Raw genomic sequence first — 27,720 nt, forward strand, 5'->3', positions numbered from 1 at the left:
CTGCAAACCTTCTTCTTTGGCAATCTCCCTTTTCTTTTATGGTTCTGTTAAGTGCTTACTACGTGCCAGGCACTGTTCTGAGCGCTGGGGTGGATACAAGGTAACGCTGAATCCCTTTTGAGATGCCGAATGCCCATCTGGGGATTTTCCATCCCCCCCTCTAGACTGTGAGTTCGTGAGCAGGGAACGTGTCTAACAACTCTGTTCATTCAATCCTATTTATTGAATGCTTACTGTGCGCAAAGCACTGTCCTCTGTTGCACTGAACTCTCTCAAGCGCTTAGTACAGTGCGCTGCACACAGTAAGCGCTCAATAAATACGATTGATTGATTGATTGATTGATTACCCTAGACCGTGAGCTCACTGTGGGCAGGAAATGTTGGAAATGTGGGCAGGAATGATCCAATACCCTCGAAGAACCTCTACCTCCTTCTAGGAGTGATGCGCAAAAACATTTACAATTCCCACCGCGTTGAGAAAGGAAATTTTTTTGCAATGCTTCCGGCTTCTTCTCTGCTCTGGTTTGCCTTCTCCTAGGACACCCGAGTCTTCCCCTGTATATATGTTTGTACATGTTTATTACTCTATTTATTTATTTATTTTACTTGTACATATCTATTCTATTTATTTTATTTTGTTAGTATGTTTGGTTTTGTTCTCTGTCTCCCCTTTTTAGACTGTGAGCCCGCTGTTGGGTAGGGACTGTCTCTAGATGTTGCCAACTTGGACTTCCCAAGCGCTTAGTACAGTGCTCTGCACACAGTAAGCGCTCAATAAATACGATTGATTGATTGATTGATTCCCCTAGACCGTGAGCTCATTGTGGGCAGGAAATGTGTTTGTTTACTGCTGTACTGTGCTCTCCCAAGCACTTAGTACAGTGCTTCGCACAGAGCAGGCGCTCAAGAAATGCGACTGAATGAACAGATTAATTCCTGGGGAACTAAACTTTCTGCATCCTTCTTCAACTTTAATTTCAGCATTTCTCATTCACCCACGTGCCGTTATTTGTAAAACGGCCCATTTTCGCGTCCGTGTTCAACAGCCTCTAGACTGAAAGCTCGTTGTGGGCTGGAAATGCTTCTGTTTACTGTTATACTGCACTCCCCCAAGCGCTTAGTACAGTGCTCTGCACACAGTAAGTGCTCGATAAATACGATTCAATGAACTGAATGAGCAGGTATTCTGACCAGGATTTCCACCAGACAGTACTTTCCCACTGAGATAAAAGGAAGGAGCCCAATTCTACTTATTTTATTTTCTTAATATGTTTTGTTGTCTGTCTCCCCCTTCTAGACTGTGAGCCCACTGTTGGGTAGGGACCATCTCTATATGTTGCCAACGTTACTTCCCAAGAGCTTAGTACAGTGCTCTGCACGCAGTAAGCGCTCAGTAAATACGATTGAATGAATGAATGAGTAAAAGTGATCTTACAGAACTAACACAAACATTAACTTCTACCTAAACAGCTGAAACAAGCATTGTCAACCCGGAGAAGTTTACTGGCCAAACATCTGCCATAGAAACAAATATACCCTGTTGAGATAACACATATTTGTAAGACATTTGCCAATATTTCCAGATAGGCGATTCCCCTTTATCGCATTGAGCTATTTTCCAATTTGCTCTCTGTTATGGCATCCAGGTTGGTTTAGCGGCTTTCGGGGCATTTTTCCCATTTTTCACATTGCGTTTCTCACTCACACACGTACCAGTATTTCTAAAAATGTAATCACGTTAGATCCAAGTCCATATCCTTGCGTATCCTCACTCGATCCAGCAGATAATAATCTAATATTATCAGTCTCTAACTACGAGCTATAAAAGAAGCGATACCTTCATATACCTTGTGCACTAGAGAACTTTCTCAATGCACTACGATGCTGCTGAATCATTACTATGTGCAGAGCACTGTACTAAGCACTTGGGAAGTACAAATTGGCAACATATAGAGACAGTCCCTACCCAACAGTGGGCTCACAGTCTAAAAGGGGGGAGAAAGAGAACAAAACCAAACATACTAACAAAATAAAATAAATAGAATAGATATGTACAAATAAAATAGAGTAATAAATATGTACAAACATATATACATATATACAGGTGCTGTGGGAAAGGGAATCAGGCTGGACACAGTTCCCATCCCACATTGGGCTCCCACTCTTCATCCCCATTTTTTCCAGATGAGACAACTGAGGCACAGAGGAGGGAAGTGACTTGTCCAGGGTCACACGGCAGACATGTGGCAGGGCCGGGATCAGAACCCACGACCTTCTGCTTCCCAGGCATGGGCTCTATCCATTAGGCCACGCTGCTTCCCAGGTCAAGGGACCTGGGTTCTAATTCCGGCTCCGCCGCTTGATACTAAGTGCTTGCGAGAGTAAACTCGTGAGCAGGGAATGCGTCTCCAGTCGAGAGGGAGGGGCAGATATTAATAAAAACGACCAAATTATGGATATGGACACAAGTTCTGAGGAGCTGAGGATGGGGCGAATACCAAACAGCCAGAGGGTAACCGTGAGGATGACGATATAGAGGGTAGCCAGGCGGCTACTGAAGAGACCACTGAAATGGGACAAGCGAAGACAACGAGGAACAGAGAATGCAACGACAACTATGGCAACACACAGCGAATGTTGTGAGGCCGTAGACGGCGGAAGAAGCTGCCTGACACACTGGAGGTGGGGAAAGGAGGGACAGGAGGAAGATGAGGAGCCTGGGGGACCAAAATGAAAACGCTCCCAGGTGCTGCGAGACTGTGAGCCCGCTGTTGGGTAGGGACCGTCGCAATATGTTGCCAACTTGTACTTCCCAAGTGCACAGTAAGCGCTCAATGAATACGACTGAATGAATGAGTGAACAATAATAATTGTGGTATCTGATAAGCGCTTACCATTCAAAGCGATGGGGAAGTTGCAAGATGATCAGGTTGGACACAGTCCCTGCTCCAAACGGGGCTCGTGATCTAAGTGGGCTGGAGGGCTGGTACTGAATCCCCATTTTCCAGATGAGGTCACTGAGGCCCAGAGAAGTGAAGGGACTTGCCCAGGGTCGCACAGTGGACGTGTGATTGCGTTAGGATTGGAACCCAGGGCCAAGCAGGGAGTGTTGTGTATATGGTATGGTGGGGACAGCATAGCACCTGTATATATGTACATATGTTTGTACATATTTATTACTCTATTTTACTTGTGCATATCTATTCTATTTATTTTATTTTGTTAGTATGCTTGGTTTTGTTTTCTGTTTCCCCCTTCTAGACTGTGAGCCCACTGTTGGGTAGGGACTGTCTCTATATGTTGCCAGCTTGTACTTCCCATGCGCTTAGTACAGTGCTCTGCACACAGTAAGCGCTCAATAAATACGACTGATTGATTGATTGACAGCCAGTTCCCCCTCAGCCTTTGCAGTCAAATTCACACTCCTGGGCAAACTGCACCATCAGTCAATTGATCAATGGTATTTACTGAGTGCTTACTATGTGCAGATCACTGTACTAAGCGCCTGGAAGAGTACGGTACAAGACAGTAAGCAGACGCCCTCCCTGCCCATAACAAACTTACAGTCTAGAGGGGGAGACTGTACTACACAGCACCAACAAAGAAGTAATTTATAAGATACAATTTAAAGATGTGTCCATAAGTGATGTGGGGTTGGGTGAATATCAAGTGCCCAGAGGTCACAGATCCAAGGACAGAGACAACATCATCTTCAAATGAGGACTGTAGCACGTTGGCTATGGTTCCCTTCAGTCACTTCATCATCATCATCAATCGTATTTATTGAGCGCTTACTGTGTGCAGAGCACTGTACTAAGCACTTGGGAAGTCCAAGTTGGCAACATATAGAGACAGTCCCTGCCCAACAGTGGGCTCACAGTCTAAAAGGGGGAGACAGAGAACAAAACCAAACATACTAACAAAATAAAATAAATAGAATAGATATGTACAAGTAAAATAAATAAATAAATAGAGTAATAAATATGTACAAACATATATATATATATATATATATATATATACTTCACTTCTCTGGGCCTCAGTTCCCGCATCTGGAAAACGGGGAAGAAGACTGTGAGCTCCCCTTGGGATAACCTGATCACCTTGTAACCTCCCCAGCGCTTAGAACAGTGCTTTGCACATCGTAAGCACTTAACAAATGCCATTATTATTATTATTATTATTATTATTATTATTATCTCACCGCTGACCTCTCGCCCACATCCTGCGTCTGACCTGAAACACCCTCCCTCCTCATACCCAACAGATAATTACTCTCCCCCTACCACTGTTGGGTAGGGACCGTCTCTATATGTTGCCAACTTGGACTTCCCAAGCGCTTAGTCCAGTGCTCTGCACACAGTAAGCGCTCAATAAATACGATTGATTGATTGATTTTCAAAGCCTTACTGAGGGCCCATCTCCTCCACGAGGCCTTCCCGACTAAGCCTCCCTTTCCTCTTCTCCTTCTCCCTTCTGCATCGCTCTGCCTTGCTCCCTTCGTCATCCCCTTTCCCAGCCCCACAGCACTTACGGACATATCTGTCATTTATTTATCTTCACGTCTGTCTCTCCCTCGAGACTGTAAGCTCGTTGCGGGCAGGGAATGGATCTGTTTCTGGTCATATTCTACTCTCCCACAGGAGAGTACACAGGAAACACTCAATAAATACGAACGACGGACCGATTCTCTCATTAAAGGGGCTGGTGCCCCACCTGAGCATTTCGCACGGAAAATAATGAGAGTCCCAACTGACGAGAATCTCTCTGCAACGGGGATGTTTTACGGCATTACGGACACCGAGGGATCAGCTGGCGGCGGCTCGGCTACCGGTTACGAGAACTCAAGCTTGTTAAAAGTCGGTACAATGACGACGGGAGCCAAGGTTAAAAAAAAAAAAATGCATTTCCACCCTTTCTGTGCTTGAGGTTCAGTGGGAATCAGCCAAAATCATCACCCATCATTTCCAAGAGACACATTATCCACGTCGGCCTAGTTTTACCTACTGATATCCAATGTCAAGAGAATATTATCAGGTGGTTCTGAAACAATATCAAATGACTAGCAACGCTGCCCCTCTCGAGTAAAAAATAAGCAACTTTTTCCGTTTTTCTAATGCTTTACGTACATATGTCTTCACTAATTGGATCATCGAGAAAGTATTTCAAATCTCCCAGGATAAAGTTTTGAAGAAAACAATGCAAGTGCTTTTAAGGGAATAATCTATTTTTAAACACACACTGCGGCATCCTCCTTCTTTACTGCCCCATTTGGGGGCATATCCTCTCTCACATAATTCCACATTTGGAATCATTTTACCTATTTCACAATCTTCACTGGTTATAAAACAATTTTTTGAAGTTTGTGGAAAGACATTCCCGCCCCCCCGCCCCCCCCCCCCCCCCCCATCTTGTGAGTTTGGTACATTTAATTACAGTGCTTTCATAGTTTCCTGAATATAATGTTTGTTTTTCAATAGCCCGCGTCAGGGATCTTAGGACAGAACACCGGGTACTGAATTCGCTCACGACGGTTTGTAGCTTTAACTTCAGTCAAGGTAATCGCTTCCACATTCGAACGAAAATCCTTTGAAGCTCCGGCAAGTGGAATGCGCTAGCTACTCCTGTCCACCGTTGGAGTGTTTCTTCTCCCACATCACGTATTTACGCGTTTATGTATGTACACAGACGCACGCACACGTATGTCAGTGTGGCCTATTGGAAAGAGCACGGGCCTGCGATTCAGAAGACCTGGGTTCTAATCCCGGCTCTGCCACTAGCCTGTTGTGTAACCTTGGGCTAGCCACTTAACATCTGTTTTCTCTCTCCTACTTAAGGCTCTGAACCTCATGTGGGGCAGGAACTGTGTCTGACCTGATTATTTTGCATCTACCCCAGCGCGCAGTACAGAGCTTGGCAACCCATACCACAATTATGAACAAATTAACCGCCACAATTCCTGTTTCTCCAAGCTTTAGCGAGAACGTTATTAGGGGATGAAGAAATCTTTGAACAGCAAGGCCTGCCTGCTTGCCAGCAACTTACTGGACGCCGGGAATACGACAGGGTGAGGATTTGGAGGGAATGTAAGAATATTCTCACAGCCGACCTTCGTCTCTGAAGATGACACTTGCAGTGAGGAGATCTGATCCACCACGGCAAGTTGGGCTGGAAAAGGGGGTGTCTGAGGACACCTGATTCCCTCAAGGGATACATATTAACAAGTCTGGTTTTATATAAATAAGAGAAGCAGACTCTGCCAAAGCCTCAGCTACACCCTGTCCAGTTACAAATCACCATTTAGGGAAGAAAATAGATTCTTTGAGGTAACTAGGAGACCAATTAGGATGTGGTAACAGGGAGTAATTTGAAGAGGCTGTCCATAAACTCCTTCTCTGAGCCCTGGGATCCGCTTCACGTGAAGTCATAATCAGCAAGATGTCCTAACCCTCCGAGGTCCACAGCTTGAGATGATAATAATAATAATAATGACAATAATTGTGGCATTTATTAAGTGCTTACTATGCGCCAAGCACTGTTCTAAGCACCGGGATAGATACAAGATAATCGGGTCGGACACAGTCCCTGTCCCAGATGAGATAACTGAGGCCCAGGGGAGGGAAGTGATTTGCCCAAGGCCACACAGCCTGTACCATATAGAGCTCCTCCATCCTTTCTGGGCACTGGAGATGGAAGAGTAGGTCAGAAAGAGGAACCAGAGACTCCCATTTCCCAACCAGGCAGGATTTAGATCAGGAAGCAACTTAAAAGTGCCGGACTCACTGGCTGCCAAGAAATCCCTAAAAAAAAAAAAGAAAGAAAGGAAAGAAGGGAAGGAAAGGAAGGAAGGAATAAAGAAAGGAAAGGAAAGGAAAGGAAAGGAAGGAAGGGAGAAAGAGAGAGAAAGAGAGAAAGAGAGAGAAAGAGAGAGAAAGAAAGAAAGAGAAAGAAAGAGAGAAAGAGAAAGAAAGAGAAAGAGAGAGAGAAAGAGAGGAAGGAAGAGAGGAAGGAAGGAAGGAAGGAAGGAAGGAAGGAAGGAAGGAAGGAAGGAAGGAAGGGAGAGAGAGAAAGAGAGAGGGCGAGAGAGAGAGAGAGAGAGAGAGAGAGAAAGAGAGAGACAAAGGGAGGGAGAGACAGAGAGAGACAAAGGGAGAGAGAGAAAGAGAAAGAGAGAGAAAGAGAGAGAAAGAGAGAAAGAGGGAAGGGAAGGGAAGGGAAGGGAAGGGAAGGGAAGGGAAGGGAAGGAAAGGGAAAGGAAGGGAAGGGAAGGGAAGGAAAGGGAAGGAAGGAAGGAAGGAAGGAAGGAAGGAGGGAAGGGAGAGAGAGAGAGAGAGAGAGAGAGAGAGAGAGAGAGAGAGAGAAAGAGAGAGAAAGAAAAAAGAAAGAAAGAAAGAAAGAAAGAAAGAAAGAAAGAAAGAAAGAGAGAGAGAGAAAGAGAGAAAGAAGAATTAGGATTTCCCCAGCCAAATTCAGACATTCGGTCAACTAAGATGGCCAATCTGGTTTTATACCAGCCTGCTTTTCTGCTGACCTATCTCCTGCCAGCATTGGTGATGGAATCGGATGTTTTTAATGGCCTTCATTTGAGACTCTTAGCCTCTCTCGGCTGTACCAAGGTTTTGCTGCTGCTGCACAGACTTCACACTGACCTGGGAGGAGAGCTCTGGAGCAATCGGGGACGACTTCAAGAGAGATACTCTGGAATCGCACGAAATTCGTCTATTTCCGGCAAATGGCGCCCATCACATCATCGCATCACGCTGCTTACCGAGCGCCCTGTCAATCTCCTCGTCTGGTCCACTGGAGGCTGTTCTATGGTCACTTTGCATTTGAGCGATGGGATACCAGAGAGCAGGAAAGTAGTCTGCAAACCATGATTGGCGACACCTTGGAGTAATTAAGCTACAGCCTGGTACCCAGATGGCAATTTTATCTTTACGACTGTGACGCGATATACCCGGCACATCAACACCAGGGAGTCCACGGTTAGAAACGATCAAAGGACCTGTTTGGGTGGCATAATTAAGTAGAAGTTTTCTACTAGCATTCTGTCCTACCTCAAACAAAAGGAGCTTATTTCAGTTCTGTTTTTCACGATTTGGGTTTCTAATGTGCCTCGGCTTTAATTGGGTCTGTGTGCGCAGTCCTCCTTTCGAAGCAGCGTGGCTCGGTGGAAAGAGCCCGGGCTTTGGAATCGGAGGTCATGGGTTCAAATCCCGGCTCCGCCAATTGTCAGCTGTGTGACTTTGGGCAAGGCACTTCACTTCTCTGTGCCTCAGTTCCCTCATCTGTAAACTGGGGATTACGACTGTGCACCCCACGTGGGACAACCTGCTAGCCTTGCAACCTCCCCAGTGCTTAGAACAGTGCTTTGCACATAGTAATCGCTTAATAAATGTCATCATTATTACTTTGAAGCCCCGGCTCCTTGAAAGTTAACAGTTTCTCTCCCAGATTTAGGCCCTTCTTTAAAGTTCAACCTCAGCCTTCTAGCTCGGACGTCAGTTCTGCGGCTCTAGAAATAGCGATAGGGTGATTCCTTGTAAATCGTGGCCTTTTAGAATTATACGACAATCCCATGGCTCTAGAAATAGCGATAGGATAATTCCTTCACTCTGAGAACAGTGGCCGCATAGTTAAGGAGTTACACAATATTCCAGTCTTAATAGAAGAGATTCTCATTATTTTTACAGTGCGGTACTCTCCCATGCTAACCCCTGTCCAGACCTCTGCCATTTTGAAGGCCTTACGGTCCGAAAGATCATCGGTCTCCCACTCCGAGAAGGATACGCGCAAAGCTCCATTCCACAGGGGTGAAAGGAAGCCCCAGGGCTCCCGTCCAGACGGGTGAAAAAACACCATAAATTCAATGGAATTTACTGAGCGCTTACTGTGTGCAGAGCACTGTACTAAGCGCTTGGGAAAGGACAATAGAGCAATAAGGAGAGACGATCCCTGCCCACAAGAAGATCACAGTCTTGAGGGGTGGAGGCTATCAATATGAGTAAGACATCAATATAAATAAATAAAATTATAGGTATATACATAAGTGTTGTGGGATGGGGGGGGGGGAGCAAGTTGTGGTGACGCGGAAGGGTGGGGGAGCTGAGGAAAAGTAGGGGTTGGTCTGGGAAGGCCTCCTGGAAGAGATATGTCTTCTTTTATTTTTCTCCAGAGATGAAGAATTCACCACCTCTCCCCGTTATATGCTCCTGGGTTTTCTCGCCCTTTTAATTCCATTTTGCCTTCTGGTTAACCCAAATCTCCCCAAGGAGGGCAACTTTTCAGCCTCTCCCCATAAAAATACTTCACATATTTAAAAATGATGATACATCATCTCTAAGCGTCATCTTTTGGGGCCTAAAACCCCCTACTCCCTTTCCCGATGGGATCCATTTTCCGTTCCTTGATACGCTTTTGCCACCCAGCCTCGTAACCTCTCCTTAACGTAGCTTAACGTAAGGTAGATTCAAAAATCGACGAAAGGATGGGCCAGGACCGCCTGCAGACGCTGCCTGTCAAATGTCTATAAAAACAACCCAGTACCACGTGCCTTTTTTAATATTAGTCCTGCCCTCGCATTGTACTCTCCCGAGCGCTCAGCACAGCACTCTGCACAAGGTGAGGAGCTCAACGAACACCAAGGACTGAATGATCGGTCCTGGGAATTCAAAAAATCAGTTTGGTCCTCGGCTGAGATCCTTTCTTGTCCACATTTCTTCAACCTTCCCTCCAGGGAGGGAGCTCGCTGCGGGAAGAGAATGTGTCTACCAGCTCTGTTACGTTGTAATAATAATATTAATAATGGCTTTATTAAGCGCTTACTATGTGCAAAGCACTGTTCTAAGCGCTGGGGAGGTTACAAGGTGATCAGGTTGTCCCACGGGGGGGCTCACAGTTTTAATCCCCATTTTACAGATGAGGGAACTGAGGCCCGGAGAAGTTAAGTGACTTGTCCACTGTACTCTCCCAAGCGCTTACTGCAGTGCTCTGCGCGAAGTAAACACGCAACAAATAAGATCGATTGATTGATCGGGACAAAAAGGAGCTGAATCGAAACAGACAGGCCTGATTTGCGACAAACCTACCCGTCCAATAAGGCTCTATCCTTTCGTGGAAACACTGTGGAAGGGAAGGGAGTTCCCATTTTGTAGTGGGTTTTCAATCAATCAATCAATCAATCGTATTTATTGAGCGCTTACTTGTGTGCAGAGCACTGTACTAAGCGCTTGGGAAGTACAAGTTGGCAACATATAGACAGTCCCTACCCAACAGTGGGCTCACAGTCTAAAAGACACCGTGGCTTAACGGAAAGAGCCCGGGCTTGGGAGTGAGAGGTCGTGGGTTCAAATCCCGGCTCCGCCAATTGTCAGCTGTGTGACTTTGGGCAAGTCACTTCGCTTCTCTGGGCCTCAGTTCCCTCATCTGTTAAATGTGAGCCCCACGTGGGACAACCTGATTACCTTGCATCTACCCCAGCGCTTAGAAAAGTGCTTGGCACATAGTAAGCGCTTAACAAATGCTATCATTATTATAAGGGTAAGACTTCACTGCCAGCAATAACATCTTCAAAAACCAAGGGTTTATAGATTTTGTATGTGTGTGTGTGTGTGTGTGTGTGTGTGTGTGTGTGTGTGTGTGTGATGATATTATCTGTTAATATCCTGGCATGTCCCTAAATAATTTCTTCCTCTTTATAGAGGTCTACTTTTCCAATCTGTTCTTTTTGCTTTGAATTTTAATCCCGACTTTCTAAAGAAGTAGCCATCCCACCGTTGATAGCGTCACTAGCAAATCTGTTGGGCCCAGTCTCAATTATTTATGAATCTTGGAAAAGAAGTTCTCTGAGGACTTGAAAAGTCAATACTATCCACCTTCATGTTTGTTTTTAAAAGTTGTGATGAAAAAGGAAGAAACTTCTCATTTCAGGGGTGTAATAAGTCTAAATTTTAAACCGCTTCTGTCTCATTTGGATGATACAGAACCACATGACACAGCAAGATGCCCAAGAAAGATCCATTTTTTAAAAGTTTTTGTTACCTGTCTGTGTTTGCATTGTTTGGTTTCCCTTTTCATAGATTTTGCTCAGTTCTGACCTTCAAAATCAATTTGTCCTTAATCATCAATGGTATTTATTGAGCACTTACTGTGTGCAGAACACCATACTAAGTACTTGTGAGGTACAATAAATCACAGTTGCCCTGCCCGCAATGAGTTTACAGCCTAGGGCGATAACAATAATAATAATGGCATTTATTAAGCGCTTACTATGTGCAAAGCACTGTTTTAAGAGCTGGGGAGGCTCGATAAATACGACTGAATGAATGAAAAACAAGCGTTTGTTGTATTGTACTTTCCCAGGCGCTCAGTACAGTGCTCTGCACGCATTAGGCGCTCAATAAATGCGGCTGAATGAATGAATTATGGCTTATACATTAGGTTTCTGAGTAGCAAGTGCTCAGTACAGTGCTCCGCACACAGTGAGCGCTCAATAAATACAACTGAATGAATGACAGACAAGCGTTTGCTGTATTGTACTTTCCCAAATGCTTGGTACAGTGCTCCGCACACATTAAGTGCTCAATAACGACAACTGACTGAATAAATGAATATTAACTAAAAACCACTTGGGCTCAGGTCCTGCTTGGGAGAGGAGAAACCATTTCCCTCTTCTCCTTCCAAACCTCATCTCTTGAGGAGGACCAGGTTGATTTCTTGCTGAAGGAGACACTTAAATAGCTGAGCAAAGGTCACCGAGAAGGCCGGAGAAGGTGCTCAGATATCCCCTCGGCCCCCTTCCCGCCTCTGACCCGGGCCGCCCTCCCTCATCAGATCTGACAAACGATCCCTTCCGAGCCTCACTGAAGGCACACCTCCTCCTAGAAGCCTTCCCCGACTAAGCCCTCATTTCCTCTTCTCCCACTCCCTTTCCAATTAATAATAATAACGGCATTTACTAAGCGCTTACTCTGGGCAAAGCAGTGTTCTGAGCGCTGGGGACGTTACAGGGTGGTTAGGTTGTCCCACAGTCAATCCCCATTTTACAGATGAGATAACTGAGGCGCAGAGAAGCTCCGTGACTTGCCCAAAGTCACACAGCTTGACAACTGGAGGAGCCGGGATTTGAACCCATGACCACAGACTCCAAAGCCCGGGCTCTTTCCACTGAGCCACACTGCTTCTCTAGGCGCAATTGCATTTGCACCTGTCATTCACCCCTCCTTCAGCCCCACAGCACTTCTTTACAACAATAATAATAATAATTGTGGTCTTTGTTAAGCGCTTACTATGTGCCAGTCTCTGTACTAAAATGCTAGGGTGGATTTACACTGATATTAGGTCTCCTCTCTAGACTGTAAGTTCTTTGTGGACAGGGAAGTTGTCTACCAACTCGGTTATACTACCCTCTCCCAAGTTCTTAGTACAGTGCTCTGCATCCAGTAAGCGCTCAGTAAATATGACTGATGGATTGATTGGGTAGGGAGGGTAAGAATGTAAAAGAAGTGTGGCTCAATGGAAAAAGCCTGGGCTTTGGAGTCAGAGGTCATGGGTTCAAATCCCAGCTCCACCAACTGTCAAGCTGTGTGACTTTGGGCAAGTCACTTCTCTGGGCCTCAGTCACCTCATCTGCAAAATGGGGATTAAGTCTGTGAGCCCCCTTGGGACAACCTGATCATCTTGTAAACTCCCCAGCGCTTTGCACGTAGAAAGAGCTTAATAAATGCCATTATTATTATTGTATTATTATCTGTCTTTTCAGTGACACACCTACAGATTACCCCTCCTCATCAGCAGTGTCATCTTCACGCGAAAAGCTGGTTGCACTAAAAAAGAGAGTAAATGAAGTGTCCAAAAAGCTGGTTGCACAAAGAGAGTACAAAGAGAGGAGTTTGGGTAGTGAAAAGGTCAGACCCACCTAGTTTTAATTAGTTTAATTAGTGCGATTTAGCAAAGAGCACTTCAAAGACAGGTAGATAAGCTGTTATGGGCAGAGAACTCTACTCTCCCACGTGCACATAGTAAGCACTCAGTAAACACCATAATTCTGAAACCATTTCTTTTCGGATTAAAAAAAGGTTACAAAGGTTAAATAAAAGGGTTTTTTTTTATCAGAACTTTTATTTTTTTTTTTTGAGGAAAACAAGTTCTTCATGAAAAGTTGGTTTGTGGCCAATTTGGCTCCCGAGCAAGAATGCCCCAGTTAGAACAGTGCTTTGCACATAGTAAGCGCTTAACAAATTCCATTATTATTATTATTATTAAGGCCACATTCCCTATTATTAAATGGGGTGGCCGGCTTTTAAACATATTTGCCTTCGCCAGATGGAACAAATAGTTTCAACTCGGGCGCACTAGCATCAGTTCTAAATTTCAAAGTGAATCTTTCCATTTTTCTGGCGGCCAAATTCTCCTGGCCAGATGAGAGGTTTTGCTTTGATTATCACGGTGATGGTGCGTTAAAAGGGCGCTAAGACACGTGAAGGGACAGGTAATAGGGTGGGAGACATGGAGAAATAACAGAAGTAGTCAGTCGTCCGTCTCCTGGTTTCTCTTCCCTTTTCAGGGAGCAGGAACCAATATTACCTAGCCCTAAGACCCCTAAATCTGTCGGAGAAAAAGTACAAAATATATTGGTTTACTATACCAAGCAAGAGAAGAGCAGTTTAAACATTAACCTCTCTAGATGCTTCTCGCAAACAGGTCATTGTTCTTCGTTTGGAAAATGCAAGAATTTGGTCTCCTGTTTTGTGAATACTCACTACACTTTTCTGATTTAAATACAGATTACTGCTTAAAGAGGGCAATAAAATTGATCACTCGGCCATTTCCTACTTGGCTCCTCACGACAATACCGTGGTGTGGTAGAAACACAGATAAAGGGAAAAAAGAAAAGAAAAGCTTAATATACACCTGGAAAAGGGCATTGTATTATCTATGTCTCTTTCAAATAATTCTCGCTGTGACATATTGAGCTTTTTGAGACCTTAAATAATAATGTGGTTGCATGTTTCAATTCGTTTGACTTCAGCTGTTTCAAATCACTCGCTTCCAGGTATTCCATGCATTTTTCCCTAATAATTCGAGAGTTTCTTTTGATTTAACTGATGAGCACCCCCCTTGTTCTTAAAAGGAAACCAAAAAGTCTAAAATTTTGAAAGGAGTTTTCTAATGTTCCTTATTCTACACAACTACGCTGCATTTTAAATTGTTTACAGTGTTTCGTGATCATCGAATATATCCACATGAAAGCCCTACTTTTTTTCCATAATCAACTCAAAGCTGGAAATTCTTATTTTGAAACTGAATGTATCTCGTCAGTGTCATGTAAATTTTCATGTATAATGTAGCTTCTACCATTTACGTGGGAAAGAGATATTTTTTGAGTGAATACGCGCAAATCAAAGAAGATGGGAAACTCTTACTCATCAAGGATAATTTACAATTTCATCCCATCACCAAATTTATAAAATTCGTTCTCCAAAAATCCTACTCCTCTGTTGTTTAAAGCAACATGGGTTCAGTAAATTGAACCATCCACTCGCAATAATCTGTATTTAAATCAGAAAAGTGTAGTGAGTATTCACAAAACTGGAGACCAAATTCTTGCATTTTCCAAGCCCCACTGCTCACCAGCCCCATTCTTGACAATTATCACTCATAACCGAGAAAATTTCGATTCCTTGTCCCCCTCTCCATCCCCCCCGTCTTACCTCCGTCCCTTCCCCACAGCACCTGTATATATGTATATGTTTGTACAGATTTATTACTCTACTTATTTATTTATTTTACTTGTACATATCTAGTCTATATATTTTATTTTCTTAATATGTTTGGTTTTGTTCTCTGTCTCCCCCTTCTAGACTGTGAGCCCACTGTTGGGTAGGGACTGCCTCTAATGTGTCGCCAAGCGCTTAGTACAGTGCTCTGCACACAGTAAGCGCTCAATAAATACGATTGATTGATTGATTCCAGTTTTAAAGATGATATTCCCAGAGGGCTTTCTATGTGCCGAGCGACGGGCTAGACACAATATCAGCTGCATCGCAGGCACGTGGGGTTCAAAGTCTAAGAGGGAGGGAGAGCGGGTAGCTTATCCCCATTTTACAGAGGAGGAAACTGAGGCACAAAGAAGCCAACTGACTCGGCCACGGTTAAAGCAGACGAGCGGCAGGGCCGAGACAAGAGCCCAGGCATTCTTGTGCTCTTTCTACTAGGCCACACTGCCTGTCTCTTCGGTTTGGAAAGACTGTATGATACCATTTCCTCTGAAGATATTCCAATATCGAAAGCTTTCGCTTCTGAATCCCTTTGCTTTCCTCAAAATGCCCCTACGGCAATTCAAATCATTTCATCGGTCGGTACTTTAATATGCCTTCATTCGCCTCGTGTTCATCCTTTTCAACACACACGAAGACTTTCCCGCTGCCAATTTATTGAATCGGTCAATAAATTCAAGCCTCATTCAGATCTACTTATTGGGAAAGAGCAACGGCAAAGAGATTGCACCACTAATCGACGGAACTGAAATCCTGGGAAGCTTACGGCATTGAGATTCATGTAGGAAAACACCTCATCACGTCATACTCTGGGCCTCCCCTACCTGTAACTTATTTTAATATCTGTTAATATCTGTTAAAATCTGTTAATGAAGCATGTTGATACCGGGAGGCAGCGTGGATTAGTGGAAAGAGCACGGGCTTGGGAGTCGGAGGATGAGGGTTCTAATCCCGACTCCGCCACGTGTCTGCTGGGTGACCTTGGGCAAGTCACTTAACTTCTCCGTGCTTCAGTTCCCTCATCTGTAAAATGGGGATTAAGACCGTGAGCCCCATGTGGGACAACCTGATGACCTTGGACAAGACACTTAACTTCTCCGTGCTTCAGTTGCCTCATCTGTAAATTGGGGATTAAGACCGTGAGCCCCATGTGGGACAAACTGATGACCTTGCGTCTACCCCAGAGCTTAGAAGAGTGCTTGACACATAGTATGCGCTTAACAGATACCATTATCAATATCAGTGTTATTATCTTCTGTTCCCCCAAAAGACTGTAAGCTCCTGGAGGCCAGGGATTGTGTCTACCATATCTGTGGTTCTCTCCTAAGCAACTGGCAGAGGGCTTTACACATAGCAAGCACTCTATATTCATTCATTCAACCATACTTATTGAGCACTCACTGTGTGCGGAGCCCTGTACTAAACACTTGGACTAAAAATACAGCACAACAATAAACAATAAATACCACTAATTGAGTGACAGCACTCCACAAGAGTTTTCATACCCATGAATCATTTCTCCTCTAATTTTCATCAGTTAGTATACGGTTTTCTCCATCTACCCCTTATGGAATTTTACTTGTACATATCTAGTCTATTTATTTTATTTTGTTAGTATGTTTGGTTTTGTTCTCTGTCTCCCCCTTTTAGACTGTGAGCCCACTGCTGGGTAGGGACTGTCTCTAGATGTTGCCAACTTGTACTTCCCAAGCGCTTAGTACAGTGCTCTGCACACAGTAAGCGCTCAATAAATACGATTGATGATGATGATGATGGAAGCTTAAAGTCCACTCCCAAGAGGCTCTTTTTTTTTTTAACACTACAGATTTGTAGAACTCTGTCATTTAATCCCAATACCCTGCGGTTCTCCCAGTGAAATCCTTCACTTAAGTCTCTCGGGAAAACCTAATTCCATTAACCTGATAAACAACGGTCACTGGCATGGAATTAGTCCCATGGGGAATCCCGAGCAAGGCTTCAATATAAGGTTCCTCTTAGGAGGAACTACTTTCCTTATTTTAATCGATACATTTCCTAAAGGGGGCCAAGGTCCCTGAGGAGGAAGAAAGGCCTCTCTTAATAGGAGTCCGGGCCAGACCCGGTTGGGGGCTTCAAAATCATCCACGGTGACAGCAGGAGAAAGCTAATGTAGTGCGGCCTTAATGATGATACTAAAAACCTCTGAAACCACTAATTCCCAAGAAGTAATGTTCAGAGGGGAAGAGCGGTTGAAAACTCTGATATGCAACAATTTTCAACTAGCAGATGGCTCGACAGAAAGGTTATTTTCTCCGCCCTGTGGGGCAGTAACCTATTCCCGCACATCCACCCGCTCCTCTTCGGCTTTATGTACTCACAGGACCCGGCCCACGCCCACGAAAGCATCTCTGGTCCACCCGGGTCTTAAGATTCAATTTACGGCACCCTGCATTTCCAAAGAAATACCTGGCTTGGAGTCAAAGAACCGCTGCCCGGTTAGAGGGGGGCAAGAATTGAACAGGATTTTTCATTTTTAGACTGTGAACCCACTGTTGGGTAGGGACTGTCTCTATATATTGCCAACTTGTACTTCCCAAGCGCTTAGTACAGTGCTCTGCACACAGTAGGCGCTCAATAAATACGATTGATTGATTGATTGATCAAATAAGGTTGTGGGAAACACCTACCTAGAGACAATGAATGCTCCGAACGGTTGCTTTTAAAAAGGAATCCTTTGGGGAAATGCCTTAATGGGGCAAAGGCTGAAGAGCTGGATGGGCACTAATCATCATCATCATCATCAATCGTATTTATTGAGCGCTTACTGTGTGCAGAGCACTGTACTAAGCGCTTGGAAAGTACATTAATGCCATAATGCATTTTCTCCATGGCCGGTTTAAGGGATTTTCATCACCTGGGAAGAAATCTCGACGGAGGGACCGAAGCAAACACGCCGGGTCAATGACCCTTCCTCATCCGTTCATCAGATCGAGTGAAGAATAATAATGACGATGGCATTTGCGAAGTGCTTACTATATCTATTCTATTTATTTTATTTTGTTAGTCTGTTTGGTTTTGTTCTCTGTCTCCCCCTTTTAGACTGTGAGCCCACTGTTGGGTAGGGACTGTCTCTATATGTTGCCAATTTGTACTTCCCAAGCGCTTAGTACAGTGCTCTGCACATAGTAAGCGCTCAATAAATACGATTGATGATGATGATGTGTAAAGCACTGTTCTAAGCGCTGGGGAGGGGAAACCAGGTAACGAGTTTGTCCCACGTGGGGCTCACAGTCTTAATCCCCGTTTTACAGATGAGGTAACTGAGGCTCAGGGAATCAATCAATCGTATTTATTGAGCGCTTACTGTGTGCAGAGCACTGTACTAAGCGCTTGGGGAGTACAAGTTGGCAACATATAGAGACAGTCCCTACCCAACAGTGGGCTCAAATTAAGTGACTTACCCAAGGTCACACAGCAGACATGTGGCGGAGCCGTGAACAGCTCCATAATGTGGGGAAGGCCCCGACCGCGGCTTTTCGGCTCGGGTGGTTCCCCAAATGAGGCACTTACGGAGGGTATTTTCTGCAGCAGGTTTTAGAGGGGCCTGATTATCTGCCACGGAAAACCACTTTGCACCCCCAGGGCGTCCACAGCCCCGACTGCTCTGAGAGGAAGGCATTACGCTATACCCCAGGTATTACAGATACGCCTAGGGGATTCTTTTAATCAATCAATCAATCAATCAAGGTGTAGTTGGGGAGTTTATCCGATCTGCCACAACGCATAGGGGATCCTTTCGGAGGCGTCGATTTGCGACTCGATTAAATGCGGCGTATCTGCTTCGTCTAAGGCCATTTGTTTGTAGGACATCTGGATCCCCAGCTCTCCCCCCACTCGTCCATCCATTTATTCGATCGTCCCTATCGGAACACCAAAGCGATTTCAACAGCTGGCCTAGTAAAACCTAAAGAGGAATGCGATGTTCTTTCCCAGAAACGCCGTTAAACGGTGGATGGGGGCGATTTTTTTTTTCCCGGTCTCCTCCCGGCGAACCGATCGCCCAACCTTGCGGTCGGCGTTCCTCGGCGGATCCTCCGAGGCCCTGGATTTTCCCGGGAATTCCACACAACGGATGCCCGGCGGCAACGACCTCCATCCCCGCAGAGAAAGGCTGGGATTCTGCCGTCACCGCTCGCGTTCACGGCCCGTCCCTGGGAAGCGCGCAGCTGGGGCTTCCCAAGCGCTTAGCACAGTGCTCCTCGCACAGTAAGCGCTCAATAAATAGGACCGAGTGGGTAAATGCCCCCAAAGGGACGCGCGCAGGGCCTTCCCCCTCCGGGTGGACGAGCCCCTTTCTTAGGGCGGTGGGTCTTTCTGCATCCTTCCCCACAACACCTGTATATATGTTTGTACATATTTATTACTCTATTTATTTTACTCGTACATATCTATTCTATTTATTTCATTTTGTTAGGATGTTTGGTTTTGTTCTCTGTCTCCCCCTTTTAGACTGTGAGCCCGCTGTTGGGCAGGAACTGCCTCTATATGTCGCCAACTTGTATTTCCCAGCGGTTAGTACAGTGCTTTGCACACAGTAAACACTCAATAAATACGATTGACTTCCCAAGCGGTTAGCACAGTGCTCCTCGCACAGTAAGCGCTCAATAAATAGGACTGAGTGAGTAAATGGCCCCAAAGGGACGCGCGCAGGGCCTTCCCCCTCCGGGGGGACGAGCCCCTTTGAAGGGCGGCGGGTCTTTCTGCAACCTTCCCTTCCCCACAGCACCTGTATATATGTTTGTACATATTTATTACTCTATTTATTTTACTTGTACATATCTATCCTATTTATTTTATTTTCTTAGCATGTTTGGTTTTGTTCTCCGTCTCCCCCTTTTAGACTGCGAGCCCTCTGTTGGGTAGGGACCGCCTCTATATGTTGCCACCTTGTACTTCCCAAGCGCTTAGCGCAGTGCTCAGCACACAGTAAGCGCTCAATAAATACGATTGATTGACTGATTGTTGGGTAGGGACCGTCTCTATATGTTGCCAACTTGGACTTCCCAAGCGCTTAGTGCAGTGCTCTGCACACAGTAAGCGCTCGATAAATACGATTGATTGACTGATTGTTGGGTAGGGACCGTCTCTATATGTTGCCAACTTGGACTTCCCAAGCGCTTAGTGCAGTGCTCTGCACACAGTAAGCGCTCAATAAATACGATTGATTAATTGATTGTTGGGTAGGGACCGCCTCTATATGTTGCCAACTTGGACTTCCCAAGCGCTTAGTATAGTGTTCTGCACACAGTAAGCGCTCAATTCAATTGATTGATTGTTGGGTAGGGACCGTCTCTATATGTTGCCAATTTGGACTTCCCAAGCGCTTAGTGCAGTGGTCTGCACACAGTAAGCGCTCACTAAATACGATTGATTGATTGTTGGGTAGGGACCGCCTCTCTATGTTGCCAACTTGGACTTCCCAAGCGCTTAGCACAGTGTTCTGCACACCGTAAGCGCTCAATAAATAGGACCGATTGATCCCCGGGACTCCGTCGTACCGAAGCAGAGAAAGGCTGGGATTCCGCCGTCACCGCTGGCGTTCACGGCCCCGTCCCCGGGGCTCCCCAAGCGCTTAGCACAGCGCTCCTCGCACAGTAAGCGCCCAATAAATAGGACGGAGTGAGCAGCGGGCAGGCGCGCGGGGCCTTCCCCCTCCGGGGGGGTGGACGAGCCCCTCTTGGAGGGCGGCGGGTCTCTCCGCATCCCCATCGCCGCGTTTTCTCTTTTTTTTTTTCTCTTTCTCCCCTCGCCGGCGATGAGTCAAAACGTGCGGCGTCCGTCCCCCGGCCCTGGGTGTTTGCCCAGCCGATGCCCCCGCGGTGTCCCTCTTACCTTCCCTGGCTTTCAGCAAGACGGTATTGGCAACGATGTTTTCCAGCTCCATTGACAGTGGCCGTCTGCGGCGGAGGCGGAGGCGGCGGGTGGCGACTCCTCAAGGGGCTGCGGCGGTTGGTGCCGGGGGGAGCCTCGTCCTTCGCCTACTGCATTATATTCCTGGTGCGATCCCTTCGGACCCCTCCTCCTCCTCCCTCCTCCCTCCCGCCCCCCACCCCGGTATCTCTCCGTCAGTCCATCCCTCTCCCGTCCCCTCCGCCCGCCCGTCCGCCGGCTCGGCGCTTGCGGCCGCTCCCGCCTTTCCGTCCGGCCGGCTCGGTCCCGGCCGGGGGTGTGGTAGCGCCCGGCCCGGGCCGCCCCACTGCGCAGGCGCCGCCCCCGGACGCTCATTCGCTCGTCGGCGCCGGCCGGCCGGCCGGGCTGGCCAATGGGCGGCCTCCTCTCCGGGACACGCCCCCTCTCCCCGGGCCACGCCCCTCTGACGCGGATCGGCCCCTTCCTCCTAGGCCCCGCCCGTTCCATCCAGGACACGCCCCCTTTCGCCCAGGCCGCGCCCCCATTTGACGCGGGGCCCGTGCGCCCATCCAGGACACGCCCCTTTCCATCCAGGCCACGCCCCCTCTGACGCGGCCCCCGTGTATCCATCCAGGCCACGCCCCCTTTGACGCGGCCCCGTGCATCCATCGGGGCCACGCCCTTTTCCACCCAGGCCACTCCCCCCTCTAACGCGGCCCCCGTGCATCCATCAAGGCCACGCCCCCTCTGACGCGGTCCCCGTGCATCCATCAGGCCACGCCCCCCTTTGACGCGGCCCCGTGCATCCATCGGGGCCACGCCCCTTTCCATCCAGGCCACGCCCCCTCTGGCGCGACCCCCGCGCATCCATCCAGGTCACGCCCCCTATGACGCAGCCCCGTGCATTCATCCAGGCCACGCCCCCTATGACGTACGCCCGTGCACCCATCCAGGCCACGCCCCCTTTGACGCGGCCCCGCGCATCCATCCAGGCCACGCCCCGCTCCATCCAGGCCACGCCCCCTTGGCTTGGCCCCGTGCGTCCATCCAGGCCACGCCCCGCTCCATCCAGGCCGCGCCCCCTTGATGTGGCCCCGTGCGTCCGTCCAGGCCACGCCCCCCTCTGACGACGCAGGTGCATCCATCGAGGCCACGCCCCTTTCCATCCAGGCCACGCCCCCTCCGACGCAGGCCCTCCTGTTAATAATAATAACGGCATTTATTAAGCGCCTACTATGTGCAAAGCACTGTTCTAAGAGCTGGGGAGGTTATAAGGTGACCCGGTTGTCCCACGGGGGGACTCACAGTTTTAATCCCCATTTTCCAGATGAGGTAACTGAGGCCCAGAGAAGTGAAGTGAGTTGCCCAAAGTCACACAGCTGACAATTGGCGGAGCCGGGATTTGAACCCATGACCTCTGACTCCAGAGCCCGGGCTTTTTCCATTGAGCCACACTGCCCCTCCCCCTTCCTCCAGGCCACGCCCCGTCTGACGCGAGCCCGCCCCTTCCTCCTAGGCCCCGCCCATCCCATCTAGGCCATGCCCCCTCTGACGCGAGACCACCGCCTCCTCCCAGGCCACGCCCCATTCCATCCAGGCCCCGCCCCTTACGTCCAGGCCACGCCCCCTCTGACGCAGTTCCCGCTCATTCCATCCAGACCACGCCCCCTCTGGCATAGACCCGCCCATTCCATCCAGGCCACGCCCCCCTGTCCGGCGCCCGCTTTCCATGCAGACCACGTCCCCCTCTGACGCGGGCCCCGCCCATTCCGTTCAGGCCCCGCCCCTCTCTAACTTGGGCCACGCCCATCCACCTAGGCCCCGCCCCTTTCCATTCAGGCCACGCCCCCTCTAACGCAGGCTCGTCCATTAATGATAATAATAATAATAATGGTATTTAAGCGCTTGCTATGTGAAAAGCACTGTTCTAAGCGCTGGGGGGATACAAAGTGATCAGGCTGTCCCACGTGGGGCTCACAGTCTTAATCCCCATTTTATAGATGAGGTAACTGAGGCTCAGAGAAGTTAAGTGACTTGCCCAAGGTCACACAGCAGACATGTGGTGGAGGCTGGATTCGAACCCATGACCTCTGACTCCAAAGCCCGGGCTCTTTCCATTGAACCGCGCTGCTTCTCGTCCATTCCACCCAGGCCACGCCCTTTCCGTCGAGGCCACGCCCCTCTCTAACGCGAGCCCGCCCCTTCCACCCAGGCCACACCTCCCCCTGACGCGGGTCCCGCCCATCATATCCAGGCCCCGCCCCCTTCCATCCAGACCACGTTCCCTCTGACGCGGGCCCCGCCCATTCCATCCAGACCACGCCCCCTCTGACGCAGACCCCCATTTCCATCCAGGCCACGCCCCCTTCCGTACAGGCCACGCCCCTCTCTGGCGCGGGCCCCACTTGCTCCATGCAGGCCACGCCCCCTCTGGCGCAGGCCACGCCCGTCCCATCCAGACCACGCCCCCTCTGACGCAGGCCCCGCCCATCCCATCCAGACCACGCCCCCTCTGACGCAGGCTCCGCCCATTCCATCCAGACCATGCCCCCTCTGATGCAGGCCCCGCCCATTCCATCTCGGCCCCGCCCATCTGGCGCAGGCCCCGCCCATTCCATCCCGGCCACGCCCCCATGACGCAGGCCCCGCCCATCCAGGCCACGCCCCCCGACGCATGTCCCTTCCCTTTCATCCAGGCCACGCCCCCTCTGGCGCAGGCCCCGCCCATTCTATCCATGCCCCGCCCCCCTCTGACGCTTAGTACAGTGCTCTGCACACAGTAAGCGCTCAATAAATACGAGTGAGTGAATGAATGAATGAATGAATGAATGACACAGGCCCCGCCCCTTCTCGGGCGGCGGCCAAGACGCCAGAGACGGAGAGCCAGGCAGAGAGACAGACGGCTACCTACTGAACGTCTCTGAGCGTTCAGTCCACTGCTCTGCACCCAGGAAGCAGCGTGCGTGGCTCAGCGGAAAGAGCCCGGGCTTGGGAGTCCCAGGGCCTGGGTTCTAATCCCGCCTCTGCCACTTGTCAGCCGGGTGACTGTGGGCCAGTCACTTCGCTTCTCCGGGCCTCAGTTCCCTCACCTGGAAAATGGGGATGAAGACTGGGAATCCCACGTGGGACAACCTGATCATCTTGTAACCTCCACGGCGCTTAGAACAGTGCCTCGCAGGAGCGTGGCTCAGTAGGAAAGACCCCGGGCTTTGGAGTCAGAGGTCGTGGGTTCAAATCCCGGCTCCGCTGATTGTCAGCTGTGGGACTCTGGGCAAGTCACTTCACTTCTCCGGGCCTCAGTGACCCCATCTGGAAAATAGGGATTAAGACTGTAAGACCCAACGAGGGACAACCTGATCACCTTGTAACCTCCCCAGTGCTTAGAACAGTGCTTTGCACATAGTAAGCGCTTAATAAATGCCATCATTATTATTATTGGCACATAGTAAGCACTTAATAAAATGCCATCATCATTATTACTAGTAAGCGCTCAATAAAGATGATTGAATGAATGAATGAACAGGAACTCCCCCTTCCATCCATTCATTCATTCATTTATTAATTCATTCAATCCTGCTTATTGAGCGCTTACTGTGTGCACAGCACTGGACTAAGCGCTTGGGAAAGTACAATGCAACCATAAAGAGTGACATTCCCTGCCCTCAATAAGCTTACAGTCTAGAGAGGCAGCGTGGCTTAGTGGCAAGAACACGGGCTTGGAAGTAAAGAGGATGTGGGTTCTAATTCCGCCACCGCCATTCGTCTGCCGAGTGACCTTGGGCAAGTCACTTCAGTTCTCTGTGCCTCCCTTCCCTCATCTGTAAAATTCATTCATTCATTCATTCAATCGTATTTATTGAGCGCTTACTGTGTGCAGAACACTGTACTAAGCGCTTGGGAAGTCCAAGTTGGCAACATATAGAGACGGCCCCTACCCAACAGTGGGCTCACAGTCTAGAAGGGGGAGACGGAGAACAAAACAAAACATATTAACGAAATAAAATACATAGAATAAACATGTACAAATAAAATAAATAAATAAATAGAGTAATAATTCCACCTCCACCATTCGTCTGCTGAGTGACCTTGGGCAAATCACTTCAGTTCTCTGTGCCTCTGTTCCCTCATCTGTAAAATTCATTCATTCATTCATTCAATCGTATTTATTGAGCGCTTACCGTGTGCAGAGCACTGTACTAAGCACTTGGGAAGTACAAGTTGGCAACATATAGAGACGGTCCCTACCCAACAGTGGGCTCACAGTCTAGAAGGGGGAGACAGAGAACAAAACAAAACATATTAACAAAATAAAATACATAGAATAAACATGTACAAATAAAATAAATAAATAAATAGAGTAATAATTCCACCTCCACCATTAGTCTGCTGAGTGACCTTGGGCAAATCACTTCAGTTCTCTGTGCCTCTGTTCCCTCATCTCTAAAATTCATTCATTCATTCAATCGTATTTATTGAGCACTTTCTGTGTGCAGAGCACTGTACTAAGCGCTTGGGAAGTACAAGTTGGCAACATCTAGAGACGGTCCCTACCCAACAGTGGGCTCACAGTCTAGAAGGGGGAGACGGAGAACAAAACAAAACATATTAACGAAATAAAATAAATAGAAAAAACATGTACAAATAAAATAAATAGAGTAATAATTCCACCTCCACCATTCAGCTGCTGAGTGACCTTGGGCAAATCACTTCAGTTCTCTGTGCCTCCGTTCCCTCATCTGTAAAATGGGGATTAAGACTGTGAGCCCCACACGGGCTGGGTCCAGCTCGATTTCCTTGTACCCACCCCAGTGTCATCACTATTATTACGGTGCCTAGTACATAGTAAGTGCTTCACAAATACCATCATTATTGTTATTACCTTGTACATACCCCAGTGCTTAGAACAGTGCTTGTCACACAGTGAGCGCTTCACAAATACTATCGTTATTTTTATTGTCAGAGGGGGATCTCTCCAGGCCGGAGTCTGCTCCAGGGATTGAAAATGACGGCATCCCGCAGGGACTGTGTGATGGCCCAGCTGGCCCTAGAGGACTAAAAAGGGGGACACGAGGGGATAGAAGAAGAGGGGCTCCAACCGGGGAAATGCGGCCCTCAGAGTCACAACGACGGCAAATCCTGCTCTTGCTCTTGGCCTCGCTCTTGCTCTCACCTCAGGAGTCCCCCGCGCAAAGGACCGGCCACCTCCGCTGTTCTCATTTCGGAGAGCCGATGAGGGATCAATGGGGATCTGGGGAGCGGGGCAGAGCCCGTCGCTTTGATTTTTTTATTTTTTTGCAGATGACGTGCGATCGCTTGAAATTTAATTTCGGGGGTGGGAGGGAGGTCAAGGCCTACCAGCTGCCCGGGGAGGGAGACTTTAATAATCCCCTCGCCCCCAACCCCGTCGGTATGCAGGGGGCAGAAGGGGAAGGAAACGCATTGGATCTCTTTTGCATGCGTGGACGTGTGTATGTGTGTGCACACGTGTGCCGTTAGGTGATGGAAGAGCGAGCCGGTGACGTGTGTATGTGTCCACACCCACGAACCCACAAACCTGACAAGCGGCGAGCTGAGCTGGCCTCTGCAACACAATGCATCGCCTAACCATTTTTTGCAGGCTTTCAAACCATGCATACACGTACGTATACACACATGCACGCAGCCAAACACACGCACGCAGGCACATATCCCCATTGCAAACCTGCCCCGCTGCTTCCAGTTGGTCGCACAAAAGGAGTCACTGTTTCTGGTATTTTTAATGGTTAGGGAAATAAGAGAGGGGAGCGGGGAATACGTCGGTGAGAAATCTGGCAGCGCTGCCTAGTATTAAACGCTTAGTACAGTGCTTTGTGCCCAGTAGAAGCAGTGTGGTTTAGTGGCAAGAGGACATGGGTCCCAACCCCACGTCCGCCCCTTGTCTGCTGTGTGACCTTGACAAAGTCACTTCACTCCTCTAGACTATAAGCCCATTATGGGCTTATTGTCTCTATTGCTGTACTGTATTTTCCAAGCGCTTAGTACAGTGCTCTGCACACTGTAAGGGCCCAATAAAAACGACTGAATTTTATTTATTTGTCTCGGTGTCTGTAATGATGTCTGTCTCTCCCCCTCTAGATTGTGAGCTCCTGGTGGGCTGGGAACGTCACTCTTTATTGTTGCAGTGTACTCTCCCAAGCGCTTAGTAAGGTGCTCAGCACACTGTAAGGGCCCAATAAATACAATTTAATTTTATTTATTTGTCTTGGTGTCTGTTTATTTGTAATGATGTCTGTCTCTCCCCCTCTAGATTGTGAGCTCCCGGTGGGCTGGGAATGTCACTCTTTATTGTTGTAGTGTACTCTCCCAAGCGCTTAGTACAGTGCTCTGCACACTGTAAGGGCCCAATAAATACGATTGAATTTTATTTATTTGTCTCAGTGTCTGTTTATTTGTAATGATGTCTGTCTCTCCCCCTCTAGATTGTGAGCTCCTGGTGGGCAGGGAACGTCACTATTGTTGCAGTGTACCCTCCCAAGCGCTTAATGCAGTGTTCTCCACACAGTAAGCGCTCAATAACTACAATTGATTGATTGGATTATTTGGGCCTCAGTTCCCTCGTCGGGAAAATGGGGATTTAGACTGTGAGCCTCACGGGGGCCCAGCTTGGATCCACCCCAGCGCTTAGAAGAGTGTTCGGCACAGAGTAGGCGTCTCACAAATACTATTGTTATTAACTAGTAGTAGTAAGTGCTCAATAAATACGATTGAATGAATGAATGAGTGAATGAGTGAATGATTGAATGAATGAATGAATGAATGAATGAATGAATGAAGTCCGGCACTGCGGCAAACGCTGGACGCGCGCGCCATCTAGTGGCAAGAAGAAAAAAATCAACGAGGGACTTGAACGTTATTTCCACTTATTGTTACCTTTTTTTAATGGTATTTTTTAAACACTGCAATAATAATAATAATAATAATGACATTTATTAGGCGCTTACTATGTGCAAAGCACTGTTCTAAGCGCTGGGGAGGTTACAAGGTGATCAGGTTGTCCCACAAGGGGCTCACAGTC

At 47.9% G+C, this 27,720-nt stretch overlaps 1 protein-coding gene across 1 annotated transcript in view; it reads right to left on the reverse strand.

Annotated features, from left to right (window-relative positions):
* GRK5 (G protein-coupled receptor kinase 5) overlaps positions 1–20,770 on the reverse strand; it is a 285,939-nt gene extending 265,169 nt beyond the window's left edge. The window contains exon 1 of the mRNA XM_038758122.1: positions 20,649–20,770. Coding sequence (XP_038614050.1) covers positions 20,649–20,700 — 52 coding nt within the window. The 5' untranslated portion in view covers positions 20,701–20,770. The remainder of the gene's footprint in view (positions 1–20,648) is intronic.
* Between the last annotated feature and the right edge of the window lie 6,950 nt (positions 20,771–27,720).

This window comes from Tachyglossus aculeatus, chromosome 16 (assembly GCF_015852505.1).
Source record: "Tachyglossus aculeatus isolate mTacAcu1 chromosome 16, mTacAcu1.pri, whole genome shotgun sequence".
Lineage (NCBI taxonomy): Eukaryota > Metazoa > Chordata > Mammalia > Monotremata > Tachyglossidae > Tachyglossus > Tachyglossus aculeatus.